The sequence below is a fragment of the Nicrophorus vespilloides genome, unplaced genomic scaffold, assembly GCF_001412225.1.
Source record: "Nicrophorus vespilloides isolate i.1.1-1 unplaced genomic scaffold, Nicve_v1.0, whole genome shotgun sequence".
In the NCBI taxonomy this organism is placed as follows: Eukaryota; Metazoa; Arthropoda; class Insecta; order Coleoptera; family Silphidae; genus Nicrophorus; species Nicrophorus vespilloides.
Genome location: NW_017099854.1, coordinates 66,776 through 82,602, shown reverse-complemented (window position 1 = coordinate 82,602; position 15,827 = coordinate 66,776). Strand labels below are relative to the sequence as shown.

Here is a 15,827-nt window from a genome sequence, read left to right as displayed (position 1 = left end):
ATTATAGTACTTCTACTTTTGTAGTAATCATAAGTTTCCTAAATTGTAATGTATATCTGCAATATATTAAAGAATTATATACAAATAGTTTATACATGATGAAACAATAATGTATTATTAATTGTGTCAAATTTATCATTTTTATGTCTGATTTCAGCAATGTACAACCATGTACATTTTATCGTATAATTTAGCCAAATTAATCTATAAAACAATTATATATATAGTTTGGAAAGATTTGTGATGCAATATATTTTTTTTAGAAAATATGAAAAATTTATCATTTTTTCTGCTTGTCTGGTTTTTGCAACATACACTCACTTATTATTATTATTTTTTCGTTTAAATTGGCCAAATTGCAAAGTGTATCTGTAATCTATAAAGGAATTATGTACACATTATTTGTACAGAGCTCTGATGAAACAATAATTTTAAAGTCCTTAGCCGTTTTTCACATACAAAACTATACGCAACCAGTAGCAGCGCTATTTAAATTACCCAATGTGTAATTAGTTTCAACTGAAAACGTTTCCAAATCTACATTAAATTGAGATCGTGTTTGAATTTGTTGAATAGCTATTGCTTTTTATACTAACATGAAAATTTGATAAAATTGTTAACTTTAATTTTATAAATAATTTCCATATCTGTCTTCCATTTGAAACTTAATACCTTTGAAACAATCTTCACAGTTCTAATGATTAATTATGTAACGATTTACTTAAAGAATCCAATCAAATTATAAAAAGAGTTCAAATTAATACAAATAAATAACAATAAAATTACATATTAATATTGTAAATTATTTTAAATATTTTGTATTTGTGAAAATCAACTTTAATCAACGTTAATTGTTAATTGTTATTTGACTTGTCATTAAATTGTAACTTATGTCATATTAAATTTATTTTATTTTCACTATAATTTCTTGATTTCATTTTTATAAAAAAAAAATCATACAGTTATAGTGAAGAGTTGTGCTAATTATATAATAATACAATACAAACGAAGAACATTGAAGTGAAAAGTTCTGCTTCCGCAAAAATTGGTACATCTAGATTGATGATCCAAACATTGTTAAATAATAATGAAAAAAGCCAGGAAAATGGTAATAATTGCGTAGGAAGTAGTAGAATTAAATGAAATTATAGTTTTCCATGTCGGGATGTGTTCATTGAAGCATTGTGTGTTTGGTTGTGTGATGAAGAGGATATTCCATCACAATGTGAAAAGTTGCCCAACTGTAATGGGTGAGAATGCAATTGAGTGCGCGCGTTATGTGCATATTCATTGTTATCCCTACTCGCTGTACGGGGTCCCCTTCTTCACCCTCGAACTATATAATCAAAAGGCCCCAACTTTCACCCGTTTACATTCATAACATTAACGCTTTTGCACCTGATATTATATTATTATATAACGCAGTCAGTGTAGAGCGCAATAACGCCGATCGAGAAGTACATGTGATTGATTACAAGTGACTAAGTGATAACATGATGGAGTTGCAATTTGTTATACTCCTATTAGGGACGATCGCGTTTTCTACCATCGAAGCGCAAACTAACGATACTGATAGCATATATGAAACTCGTAAGAATATTTATTTTTATAATTACAACAAAACATACATCAACATTTATATAATTATGTAATGAAAATTTAGAAATTAAAACAATATTTACAATTTTAATACAATCAATTAAACTTTTAATTATTTAAACAATTTTGTTCATGTGTTAACACAAAACTATCCAATTTTAAACATTAAATATTTGTTGATATAAATATTTAATTTAAATTTATTAATTAACTCAATCGTCATTAATTACTATTTACCATACATATATTATAAATTAAATAATTATAAAGGATTTTCTTTTTTTAAATTATTTATTGATTAAAAAAAAACTAGATTTTTAGATCAAATTAAATATGTAAATACAAAATTATAATAAGTGTAAATTATTTTATGTTTTAATTATTAAATTTATATTTAAAATTTTCCATAAATTATGATATTTTTCAATAAATGTTTGTTTTTCTTTATGTTTACAATAATATTTTTTTATATATTTATTATTCAAGTCAAGTTAAACTTAATAGTAGAAGAAAATAATGAATAAAACGTTTTGTTCTTAACATGCACGTAATAAATATTGTATAAGATTCGTCTGTGGTGATGATGATGCATAGGGAGTTTCCGTTGCATAATTCACATACTCGAATCGTCGTGAGACGTGTAACGCTTTACAATATAGATTCGAAAGAAAGTTGAGCAATGATAATGTTCGTGACATTAATGAGACGCTGCAAAACAAACAAATACACAGTTGTTGTTTTTTTTTTCATTTGTGTTCGCTTTTTTTAAATTCCAACATTGTCATTGGGATTGTGTCTGTCTCGGTCGATTTCTGTTACTTTGCGAGCAATTTAATTGGAAATTAAACTGCGACGGAAAATGCAAATGCATCCGCGTGTCTAAACGAAAGTCGAGTAAAAGTAAATAAATGGTTTACTCAATTTCAGGAGATTTCTTAAGGAAATTCAAAATGTTCGCTTTCTTTACAAATAACTCTACTTTAAATTTGTTTTCGATATGTATATTTATATTAATTATCGTAAATTAATAATTTTATAACAAAATGATTATGAAAATTGTATTAAATGTTTTCTATTCAATAAAATATCAAAGAATAATTGAAATTTATTACATTGATTTGTTTGAGATTCATAACATTATGACTTACTACATTAATTAATTTATTTAGAGTATAAAATTATACTCCAACAATAAATATATTTATTTTATTCAGTTAATTTTTGCTAAAATTACATCAATAGTGTGGGTAATTAATTTTGCCAATAGGCCGCATGGTTTGAATCCGGACTAAATTTTATAGAAAAAAAAAACATTTTTTTTTATTTTGTCACTTAAAATTTATTTTTTTTTGTAATTTTCAGAACAGAAAAGAACAACAAATAATAAAAATGAGATTCATTTATGATGAAAACATAATTATTTATTCGTTTATTATTGACAAATATGAAATGGAAATTCGTAATCAAAATCGTATTATTAGTTAAAACAAAGAGACAAAAATGTGGTCGATAGTCGATTAATAATAGTTTAAATAAAAATATATATAATCCATATATATTAGATGACATAATTGCTATATCCTATTTGTCCGACATTAGTATTCAATGTATACGTTCAATCTATTTACAAATTAATTGTTTTACATATAAGTAATTTCAATGTTAACACAATTTGCCAATGCCATTATTATTAGTGATTATTTCATTAATTAATTTTATAACATCCATTGATTAATTTGTATTTCATTATAGTCAACATTTTATTTAACATTTTTATATACAAAATATGAATTTTCTCAATTAATATATAAATCAATACTGTTTTTTACTTTCATCAAATACACAAATTATTACCTATTTCTAGATAATTTCACTATTCTATGGCTAGAATATTGGGACGATTTCTCAATATGACAAAATTGCATTCAATTTTTAAATCAATTCTTATTAAGGTTTTATGTACAAATCTTTTTTTTACTTTTATTTAAATTCTTAGTTAAGTAATAGAAGTATCAAAATTTGAAATTATTAAGTTATAATTAAAATAATGATATAATTGCGTTACCTCTTTTAATCAATTCTTATTAAGTACGTACATAAAATTTAACAAATTAGTAAAATGAATTTATCGAAAGATTAGCCAATTTGATATAATTTCTGGTTTATTGTTTTCTTTTAAATATTTCTTCGTCAATTGAAAAAAAACATTTATTAGCATAATTGAAATATTCTATTGTTGTTTATAATCAATCCTTAGAGATGGTTTTAAATTACTCTTATGATCAAGTATCCCCCAACTTACACTTTATCATGGTTTTTACTTTTATTTGGTTAATTCCGTATTACTGACTGCATAAATTTGAAAAACAACAAAATTCTTGAAAATACTTTTTAATGTAGACATTACAAATATAGATAAAGCTTTTAGAATTTTGCCCGGGAGTTCGTAAGTCCGTATATATTTACAGTTGTTTACTTTTTTTTTACTGTTGTGATAAACGTTATTATTATTATTATATAATATTTACAATATTAATTAAAATCTTTAATTTTAAAATATCATTTTATAATAAATTAAACTAGTTAAAAAAAAACTAAGCAGTTAAAGTTACAAAAATTATACTAATTTACTATACGAATGATGCTAAGAAAGCAGTAAATAAATTATTATTTATTCTACCTTAATTCGAAAACAAAAACAGTTATGTTTTACACGATATATTTAACTAATTAATTCATAGTTGAATAATAACATAATTCTATTTCCTATTGTTGCATGTCTTTAATTTTTTTTTATATTTGAATTATTTATATTAGAAACGAATATTAGAATTCGGTGTTAACTCATTTATTAATATTTAGAAATTGTAATTATTTATGAGCCTTGTTACATGATAATTAATATTTTCTAATATAATTAAAAGAAAATGTAATATTAACGTAATTGAGTATATATCCATGTACATTAATGACATAATTGCAATTTCCTGATGTCCCACATATCGTAAAGATCGATGCGGTAATGCGCCATTTTCGCGGATCACAAATTCAATTAGGTAATCCTATTGGTATACCTATGCATATGTGTGTGAGTGAGAAGGGGAGAAGTGTTCGCCAATTTTTGTTTTTTTTAAGTGCATTTAATGATTATATGAATCTAGGCGGCTGCATCCACGGAGAACTCCCGGTTCGTTACGTAATTCCGCGTGCACCGACGATCAATCCGCGCGCGGATTGCGTAACTTCCGCAGATCTTTCTTTCTTTCCTCAGTCTTTCGTTGGTACTTTTTCTCTTCTTTCCTCTTCCCACCTTCTATCCACCGAAGGGGAGCCCCGTAACGTACATATCGACTTTTCCCATAAGGAAAGCTGAGGTCGCACCGCTTTCACTATCATTGCCGGCCGGCCCCGTCGCATTGCGTAACGCGACACACTTCCGAAAGCCGTGCACATAAACAGACCGATAAATCGAACACACCATGAAACAATCAGATGGGATTACAACGAAACCATTATGGTATGACCATGTAGGATATATCATACAATAGCGACGCAATTACGTAACCATTGGTGTATCCTTCGGCCCATCGCATTTCGATACCCAATTCATTTCTTGCAATTCGTAATTAACCAATTATAATCTAATGATAATAACAACGTGAAGTCGCATTTGTTTATCGATGAACATATTGGTATGTTAATTAGCACGAATGAATCTATAAGTTATCGTGGAGCAAAGTTCAAAAATTTATAGTTTATCTTTAATATTAATTTTATGGACTTTTTACGAATATTTTATCGCAATTACTTCACGCATATCATTCTAAAGTTCCCCTTTTTTATTCATCTTTGTATCTCCGCATCCTTCCAACAAACATATATGCATATTTTTAGAGACGGTTTATCTTGTACAGGCCGTTTTCCAAATAACAAGCAACAGGAATAAACTTATTAATTACGATAACAGTATGAACTTGTTTTTGTTATTAACATAATACAAATATTTATACTATTCAGATTTAAACATTTATCCTAAAACACACATTATCTTAATCCATTATTATTATTATATAAGTTTTGTTAATAATAATATTAATATTCATTTAAAAAAAATATATTGCAAAAAAAAAAATCATAACATTTTCTTACTATACGAAACGCCAGCAATAATATTTTTATAGACAATTGACATCATACATTATAAAGGTATCCCTCGACTTACGAACACCCGGACTTACAAACAAAATTCTAAAAGCTCTAACTTGTTACAAGGAGATATATATAGTGATAAAAAATTAACTGTCCAAACAATAATTGATAATTACTTTAACTGTGATGTCTACATTGTAAATATTTTATAGTTTTTTAAATTTATGCAGTCAGTAATACGGAATTTATCATATAAAAGTAAAAACCATGATAAAGTTCGAACAAATCGACTTACGAACAACCCTTTGGAATGAAACTAGTTCGTAAGTCAGGGGATACTTAAATGTTTTAGTCATGGGGCGACAATAATTCTTAGTATCCCAAATTTCTTAAGTTTATATTATACAAACATTTTTGAATTGGTAAATTTGTTATTATCACTTTTGTTATTTTACAATATTTATTAAAATTAAATTGCAAATGAGAAATCAATGAATTTATTTATGTAAGATTTACAAGGTAATTAGAATATCTCAAATCTACTTTTATGACAATTTAATAAGAGAAAAAAACTAGATAGAGATTTCACAGTGAATTATACTTTTTGGACAATCCCGAATTGTTTATGAAGTTGCCTAGCTATTGTTACGTTCGTATTAAAAGAAACATTGTTTACATTTTTACAGGGATTTGATGAACTTTTCTTGAACTACATGTAATTAGTTAATTTAAGGAAACTTTGTCTTCGGGTATACAAAAGACGCGCATGTGCACTTAATGGACATAGTGTGGATGCACCACAAACTTATATTAAATATAAGTAATAAATGTATACATAAATAATGTATAAACTATTGAATCCATTCAACTTTGATACAACAAATATGTAAAGAAATGTAATCTATATTGATTAATGTTTATATTAATATTTTTTTTATTATCTTCACTTTCAATAGTCTTAATATTTTCTTTAAATTTTAGCGGAGTATATTTTGCCTTGTTACAAGGCAGATCCTGAAATTAACACGTGTCTGCGGGGGACGTTCAATCATCTTCGGCCGTATCTCATCAACGGGTTAACGGACATAAATGTGCCGAGCATCGATCCATTAATTATCGATAGGCTGTTAATCGAGAACGGACATGGGGCATTCAGGATTCGGGCCTTATTCAACAACATCACAGTGAATGGAGCCAGTAATTACACCATTGGCAAAATCAAGTAAACCTAGCGAAATCACCAATTTCGTAATCATAATCTACTATGTTGTTCTATGTTCCTCACAGGGCGGACGTTGACCATTGGAACATTGAGTTGGGTATTAACTTGCCGCGGATCGAGATTAGGGGCAAATACGAAGTCGGAGGAAATGTACTGCTCTTCCCTGTCCGCTCGAAAGGAAACTTTTGGGCTATCTTTTGTAAGTATTAATCGTTAAAAAAAAATCGTTTTTTTTTAATGCCGGTTTTTCGAAGTATTTTTAGAAAACGGTTAATACGAAACCAAATAAAAACGGTTTTTAATTCAACTAATTTAAAAAAAAACAGTTCGTATAAAATTTGAATATTTCGAAAGAAACGGTTTTCAATAAATAAAAGGTTTAAAAAATTGAATATTTAGAAAAAACGTTTCTAGAATTTGGGTATTTATAAATATTTTCAACATTTTATTTTTTTTACAATAATTCTTACATTTTTCTCATAATATTTAATTAATTCACTATTAATTTTTACATATAAATATAAATTTTATACAAGAGTATTTAAAAATCGATAAACCATACTCAGAATAAAACGCAGTAAGTTTATTGGTTTTACAACTGGTGTTTTTGGAATTTCAGAAGCGCATTGTTTGAGAACAAATAATGATTATATTTGAAAATAGATAAACTTTATTTAAACAAACCATTAATAATCAAAATCTGTTTATTTCTTAGTGGAAGTTGAAGCGGCTGCTAAAATATTTGGCAAGGAAATCGAGAATGAAGAAGGCGTCAGATTCATGAAAATCGAAAGAATGTTGACGGATTTCAAACTGGGAAAGAGTCGTTTCAGGGTTCGGGACGTTGTTAATAACGGAAATATAATAGGTAAACAAAGCTTGGAATTTTTATATCTAAGTAACGTTTATGTACTTTATTTTTATATTTAGGTGAAGCAATAAATCAATTTTTGAACAACAATGCGGACGAGATTATAAGAGAAATGAAGCCGGCCGCATCCCAAAGTATATCCAGACATTTTGCAGCATTCCTTAACAGCGCTTTCCTCAAAGTCCCAATTAAAGTTTGGTTGCCTGATGCATAGGCGCACATCAAATGGCGTCCAAAATAAATTTCTACGTTGAAAAGCTCACGTAGGAACATCGCACATATAATGATATCACAAATCGTTTATATTTATTCACTTCTAAGATAATATGTAAATAATGTAGATTAATTTTATTATATACACCAATTATTAATGTTTATTACTTTTTTCCTTTTATATTAAAGTACAAATATATAATTGAAAACAAATTGTGAAAAACTAATTTATTTATATTTTCTTCTTCCCTTTTCCGCATTTTAAACCAATAATATAATAAAACAAATTAAATGAAACTTTTAATAATAAAAATCTGAATATAACTATTATTAAGTAAATAAAGATAATTTCAACTTTTAAAAACATTCGTTTGAACAATCTTTGATCTTCTATAAAGTTTATTTGAAACAAATATTGCTCAAGATAAAATAACTAAAAATTTTCCATCGCTTCGATAAAATTTTTCCTAAAAGTCTGCTGCTTTTAAAAAAAATAATATTTGCAATCAATAATGTTATCAATAATTTCTGGTGACCGATAATCTTTTAACACTGAAATTAATTTAATTAAGACACTTCTTAATATTTGCGTTTATTGTTACATTTTTTGGTGTTTTTCAGTCAATTTACCAAAAATAATTATTATTTAAATTTCATTTCCAAAATTAACAAAAAAAAAAACTAATTGGAGCAACGAATCAAAAATGGCGTCAGAAAAATGACGAATTCTGTATTAATATTGCATCAACTCTGTTATGGAACCAATTGCCAAAAAACAGATAACTCTCTTCATTTTTTTTTCCTTTGAATATAAAATAACATATCAAACACTGTCACATTTTCTCTCGAAATTGAACTCGTTGGAGTTACAGATTAGAATTTTGAGTGACAAGTAGTAGTAAAAAGTTTTCGGTCTGATTTATTTATACGTCGATACGCGCTTAGATCTAACTGCTAATCACCGGATTTTTATAGGCGCCTATTAATTAAGTAGATAATTTATGAATGTATAATGGGATATTGTTGTATCGCGCAAGTGTTTTGATTTATGAAAGAAGTGAAGGTCGTTGGGTCGCATCCGTTACCGAAACTCCACTATCATCGGCCTGCAACTACATCTTGTTGAATGTTAATAAAATATGTTAATGAAAATATATGTAGAGAGAGAAAAAATTAGACACAATTAGTTTGATATTTAATCGGATTATAGACAAAACAACTTGATACTGAGCCGAGCCGTTAATTATCTTTATTTACAAAAAATCCTTGACGATTTTTCAATTGCAAAACAGTCCGAAAACGTTTGCACATTATCTAATTTTCATTGATAATTCTCGAATTCAAAAAAAAACATAGGTATCAAAAATGGAACGTTGAAAAACAAAATATAAATTTAATATGTTCGATACAGAACATCGTGAACTTGAAATTGTGCGCATAAATGCAATTATTTTCGATTATGCAATAAATGTGTTCGATTAGGCCGTTCTAAATGCGTAAAAGCGTCGGGAGGGGGTCTGGTTTTTCGTAAATAGGAGGCAAATGGCAGTAATTGGCTTCAAATTTGTGATTACGATTTAATCGAGACATTTTGAAATAACAAACAACACACATAAAAATCAACAAATTGAGCGCGATAATTGCAAGAAAGATCATGTCGCATCTACCGCACGATTAATTTGATAACTTGAACAAATCGGCTGATCTGGTCCGTTGATTTTCTTGCCAAATTAAATGATAAAAATCGTAAGGGAGACTAAACAATGTGCACAGATTAACATTGAATTATATACAGTTGAATATCGCTTAACGAGCACCTCGCATAACCAGTATTTCGCTTAAAGAGCAAGATGAATTGTACGAAAAATGACTCGCTTAACGAGCGACGTTTCGCAAAACGAGTGACGATGAGAAGAGAAGTCCCGGATTGTGCGCCTGCTACATCATTTTTAAAACTTGTGTACACATAAATAATAATAATGTTTATTGCATCAGTCGTACAGAAAAACATATAGAGAAATAAAAATAACAAAATAAATATATATAATTTCAAACTGATACAAAGGGCTATTGACCATAGGTCTTTCTAACCAATGTGTATACATATTATGTGTATTTTTGAATATGTTTCACTAAACTAGTAAAAATCCGGAAATTTTTAAACGGATTAAACTCGTTAAACGAGATTCCACTGTATTTATAAATAATATTTAAATAAACACTTTCCCAAAAATTGTATATAAGTTATAGAACTTTTCGATTTACGAATTATTATTTCAGAAAACTACACTTTTGTAAGTCAGATTACTCCATTAAAGTAGAAGTTTATAGAAAAACAGTTCTAGAAGTTTACAAAATCTCGCTTTAGTAAATAATCATTACAACAAATTAATTTTAATTGGCTGTAATCTTTATAGTTACATTTTTGCAACCAATAGAAAGTTAATAAATTAAAAGTTAATTTGAATTAAATTGTTTTTGTAGTAGTAAATAAAAACAAGAAAAAAATTACTAAAATTTAAACATAAAATGGAACAAACATTTCTTTGAATTCATGAAAAATGAGAACAAATATTGGAACTTAAGAAAATACACAAATTTCAATATTAAAAAAGTTTACTATAAAAAATAATAATAGTAATTGTAATATTCAGTATGTCATAAACAATTAATAAGTTATTAATAATTCTAAATATATTGAAAACAATGATTGTATAACAAAAAAAACTTGTACTTTCTGAAATTTCAAACATAATAGAATGAAAATAAAGTACGATGACAAAACACATAACAATTATCAGTAGTAAACAAATTATAAAGTGATTATGAAACAATGATAAATCATATCCAATCCAATTGGAAGAACAAACAGATATAATATTAAAATTGTACACAAAATTTAATCACAAAACAAATTTTAAGAAATGAAGTCTCTGAGCGTCATTAACAACAAAATAATCATTTTGATAAAGTAATATTCAGATAATAACAATAGCACTAAACCATTAATTTATGTAATTATAATGAAACTTATTAAATTCTAAAACCTTTTTTTTTGTTTGTATAAATATAATGATGGTTAAACGAATGAAAGAATGATAAATAATATCCAATCCAATTGAAAGGTTAAATAAATATAAAATTAAAGTCATACACAAATTAAATTACGAACAATATGAATATAATAAAATTCGAGATTTGTTTTTCATTTTGATCCATTCATTAATTCTGATATATCACAAATAATAATGTTTTTCAAACCATTAAACAAGTTTATTAAATTCTAAAATTATTCCATATTTAGAAATAATGATCAGTCAGTGGTAAATTTACAATATAAAAAAGTGAAAGAAAAGAAATAGGTCTTTTAGCCCGGAAAATTATAATATTTAATGGAATATTTTGTATAATATAAACATTATTTAATTATTAATTAGATATATTGGAAGCAATAATTATAATAAATAGCACGTTCAAGTTATAATAACGCAGTGGTAGATGAATCAAGAATTTTCCTATTATAAACGGAAAGATTTTGTAAAAACAAAATTATCAAAGAGAAGTAATATTCCACAGAGTGTATAAAATAAACAGTTTCATATATTTGAACAAAAATATAAATTAGTAGCTAAACCTACGGAAGACAATGCATACGGTGGACAAAAATAATAATGTAATTTTGCGCTTGGTTATCGAATCTATAATTATTATTGTTGAACTCATTAAACTTTGAACTTTGCCTCTCTCTTTACGCAGAGAGAAAAGAAAAGAGCTTCTCGTATAGGCCGCGTCTGCATCACATTCAAATATTCCCGCTGAAAAAGCGCGCAGAAGGCCAATAAACTATCGCGATCAAAGATTTATCTTCAGCCGAGTGTTGTATCTTCTCGCCTTTTTTCTTCATCAATACGTGCGTTGGACTTTTCGAAAATTTCAGTGCGCGACAAACGTTCACAGCAAAAACACAGCAACACGGTTTGCGTGTTTCACATCACTTCCATTCCTTCATATCTACACATAAACCTGAACAACTGAAAAGTGACATAGACACATAAACACGACGCGCGCCCAATATTTCTTTTCATAAATAATATAACATGCAATATGATAAATAGAATATTCTTTTACAATAATTATCTAATCCTGAAAGAACTTTCGAACTTTCTAGTGAGTTAAATGCAACGGTTTGTCAAATATTCTATTTTCGTTTATTAAATAACATCATTATTATTATTATTTCTAATTTAATAAACTAATTTATTTTTGAATTTTTCTACTTAAAAAAATTGTTTTCTGCTTTGGTGCGCGTTTCGTAAGCTTTTTCATAAAAGGAAAATGGTGCAATTCACGAAGAGACAGTGGCTAACACTAATTGTTATCGGAATTGCGGATTTTTGTAACGCAATTTGCGTATCCCTGCAGGCTCCATTCTATCCGCAAGAGGTAAGTGATGAATATGTTTCTCTTCATTTTTATTAATTTTTAATTTGTCCCGAGACTTTAAACTCAAAGAACCTATTGTCTAACTTATCGCTGCTTTAAATATTCTCGATATAGAATGTGTAGGATAACGTACGCGTAAACATATTATTGTCTCCTTTCAAAATATTTATAATTATAATCATAATGAAGAAATTAACTTTAATAAACTTATAAAGTTACAAAGGTTAGAATTACGAACAGTTGCAATCATTCATAGGCTTCTTTTTTTCACAAACTGTGCTATTTTTGGTATAAATGTTATTATTTTTAGAGAGTTGTTCTTATTTTTAACATTTAACAACATTGAATACGAAACAAACAATTCTATTTATATTTACCAAATATTGAAATCTAAACTTTCTTGTGCCCATTTACTTGATAAGCTAAGTGTTTATTTAGAAATATAATATAAACATTAAATTTTAGACTAAACGAACCCTCGTTTCTTTATTTTGCGATTAATTGTAATCTATACAACTTATCTATTATTTCTCCGAAATTATCAATAAAAATGTATTTAACGCTTTAAATGCAAACACTAAATTTTACAAAATGTAATTTGAGATATAAAAATTAGTATTAGTAATAATGTTTCACATGCATCTTGAGATAGCAAAAAAAAAACACATTTATTGCGTCAATATTGTTATTACATGTTATTGGGGTTAAATATAGTTTAACTAAACATCAACACTCGCAGCAATTTGTACAAAATATTATTTATAAATGGGTTTATCAAGTGATCAAAGATTTGCTTGAGCAAATGAACAACATCATGCTGTCGGTCTTCCCATTATTTTCTAATTATTAAATCATCTATCGCTTATATAACGATTGATAAATTCATGATCAGAGGACAAAAACGCACTTGTTTATTGCAGCCAATTTTGCAACCAGACGTTATTTAAACATAATTTTATGGGTCAAACGACTATATGAAACTCCATACGACAGATAAATTTATTTTATTTTTTGGTATCGCACTCTGGCGCCTCGAAAGTATTAAACACCATCTCGTGTAAACAAAAAATATATTTTGCTACGTATATTATTATCCTACGAAAAGCCTGCTTCTTACGGTGATAATGAATGAATTTCGTTTCAGGCTGAAAGGAAAGGAGCAACAGCCACCGAATATGGTTTGGTATTTGGTATTTTTGAACTGATCGTGTTTTTGGTAAGTCCATTTTATGGACAGCACCTAAACAGGATAGGACCTAAGTTACTTTTCAATGGAGGAATTTACACGACCGGAGTTTGCTCCATTTTATTTGGGTATATACAATTATGCTATTGTTTTAGGCTCGAATATTAACATTTTTTTGTGTAGATTTTTAGATAAAGTTCAAGGTCACTATCCCTTCATCATTTTGTCGTTCATTATACGTATTGTGGAGGCCATGGGAAATGCTGCTTTCCTGACAGCTAGCTTTGCATTGATTGCCAAAGAATTTCCCGACAATGTGGCTACTACTTTTGTAAGTTTGCTTTCCACACTTAACATTTGTAGATTATATCAATAATGTTTTATTACTTTTAGGCTTCATTGGAAACTTTCTTCGGGTTAGGTTTAATTGTTGGCCCGACAGTTGGAGGTGCTCTTTATGAAGTCGGTGGATACACAATGCCATTTGCTGTGATGGGCTCAGCCCTATTTCTTGCTGCGATATTCACAGGATTCATTTTGCCTCACCACGAGGAAGGACGGGACATGGAAAGTGGTTGTAAGTAGCGCACCCAAAATTTTGGATTTCCTCATTTTAATGCACGTTTAAATTTGCAGCTTCCATGTATACCGTTCTTAAAATTCCCGGAGTTATGCTATCCGCTGCTAGTATAATAGTTACGAGCATGTCCATCGGATTCTTGCAAGCAACATTGGAACCCCATCTGAGGCAATTCCTGCTACCACCAGTTATTTTAGGTCTGATGTTCGTAATTAACGGCGGCACTTATGCCATATCCGCTCCGATATGGGGAAGATTCTGTGATAAAACTTGTCCACCGAAAGTCATAACAATTTTAGGAACCATACTAGTCGCTTGCGGATTTTCTTTGGTGGGACCTGCACCTTTCATACCCACCAATACGTAAGTGTGTTTGGTTGCATACAATTGAAAAGAACTGAAAAATATTTTTTTTAGAATGTTACCCCTTACCATTGTCGGATTGGTCCTCCACGGTTTAGGAATTGGAGCGCAGCTCGTTGCGTCATTCACAGATGCTTTAAGAACTAGTATGTAAGTATTAAGTATTACAAAATTGCAATGAGCAGAGAAAAAAATGTATACATCTTTTAGCGCGCACGGATTCCCCAACAATTTGGAAACTTTCGGTTTGATTTCCGGTTTGTGGACAAGCACATTCGCGTTGGGCGCTTTCATAGGGCCTTCGGTTAGTGGAATCTTATATGATAACATAGGATTTAGGAATGCCTCGATGTTCGTTGTGGGAACTCACTTGATTGTTGGCTTCAGTGTATTTGCATGTTTGCTATGCTCTAAGAAAACCGCGGAATACGTGGAAATCAAAGATGAAAAAATATCCAATTGCGATTTCAATGGAAGCATAGGAAGGTCGGCTAGTATTAGCGTGACGGAGAGCGCGAAGAGGTAAGAAATGATTTAGAGGCATTGCGTGAATGTATTGACTTTTGAAAATTTCCAGTATTAGGAGCGTCGGAAATGGAATATCCATCGAGAGAAGTCGTCCACCTGGTATGAACAGTCTTATCGCTTGCAACAGCTACAAGAGTAAGGCATGGCCTAGGAAACAGGCGAATATGAATTTGGGTCCATACAGTTACAGCTACGGAACAATCGACAGAAGGAATGGAGGAGGTCCATATTTGCAGGGCGTCGCATAACTGAAATCAATACAAACATACTTCGTGTGTCTTATTTGTAAATAATTTTAATTAATTTAATCCTTTAATAACATTTTATTCCTCTAATTCTCTTCTACTTTATGTACTGTTTCTGTATGATACCAGAAAACAATAATAAATAACCAGATATTTAGTTACTTTTACGCGCATAATTTAATTACAAATCTAGTTTTATTATATTTTAAATAAAATTACGTTAAACTTATTTTCGAAATTATACAGCGATTAAACTAATAGTATAATAGAGGCGAATGGAATCGTGAGAAGATTCCGAGACATTGTTGTTGCATTAACTGAAAATATTATACAACAATGAAAAAAATAAAATATTTATGTATAAACTATTTGATTGTTCAATAAAATCTATTACTATGGATATATTAGTCCAATCCAAAAAGGTATTA

At 28.6% G+C, this 15,827-nt stretch overlaps 2 protein-coding genes across 3 annotated transcripts; both read left to right on the top strand.

The window, feature by feature from the left end:
- Positions 1-1,238: 1,238 nt before the first annotated feature.
- On the top strand, positions 1,239-8,197 carry LOC108565844 (circadian clock-controlled protein-like). Of its 2 annotated transcripts, none has more exons than XM_017925493.1 (5): positions 1,239-1,590; positions 6,730-6,970; positions 7,036-7,169; positions 7,686-7,838; positions 7,901-8,197. In XM_017925493.1, the coding sequence occupies exons 1-5, from the start codon at positions 1,494-1,496 to the stop codon at positions 8,053-8,055; spliced, it is 780 nt and encodes a 259-aa protein (XP_017780982.1). In that variant the 5' UTR covers positions 1,239-1,493; the 3' UTR covers positions 8,056-8,197. The 2 variants fall into 2 exon arrangements, with proteins under 2 accessions (XP_017780982.1, XP_017780984.1); XM_017925495.1 differs by lacking the exon at positions 1,239-1,590 and adding an exon at positions 4,814-5,116.
- Positions 8,198-11,898: 3,701 nt separating this feature from the next.
- On the top strand, positions 11,899-15,566 carry LOC108565830 (MFS-type transporter SLC18B1-like). Its single transcript, XM_017925476.1, has 8 exons — positions 11,899-12,497; positions 13,642-13,811; positions 13,867-14,014; positions 14,077-14,260; positions 14,320-14,626; positions 14,681-14,776; positions 14,837-15,148; positions 15,204-15,566. Exons 1-8 carry the CDS (start codon positions 12,390-12,392, stop codon positions 15,400-15,402), a joined length of 1,524 nt encoding a protein of 507 aa, XP_017780965.1. The 5' UTR covers positions 11,899-12,389; the 3' UTR covers positions 15,403-15,566.
- Positions 15,567-15,827: the final 261 nt, after the last annotated feature.

Coding starts and splice junctions, on each gene's coding strand:
- LOC108565830 (XM_017925476.1), top strand. CDS start 12,390: ATGGTGCAATTCACGAAGAGACAGTGGCTAACACTAATTGTTATCGGA. Junction 12,498..13,641: donor CTCCATTCTATCCGCAAGAG/GTAAGTGATGAA, acceptor ATTTCGTTTCAG/GCTGAAAGGAAAGGAGCAAC. Junction 14,261..14,319: donor ACGGGACATGGAAAGTGGTT/GTAAGTAGCGCA, acceptor TTAAATTTGCAG/CTTCCATGTATACCGTTCTT.
- LOC108565844 (XM_017925493.1), top strand. CDS start 1,494: ATGATGGAGTTGCAATTTGTTATACTCCTATTAGGGACGATCGCGTTT. Junction 1,591..6,729: donor TGATAGCATATATGAAACTC/GTAAGAATATTT, acceptor TTTAAATTTTAG/CGGAGTATATTTTGCCTTGT. Junction 6,971..7,035: donor TACACCATTGGCAAAATCAA/GTAAACCTAGCG, acceptor TGTTCCTCACAG/GGCGGACGTTGACCATTGGA.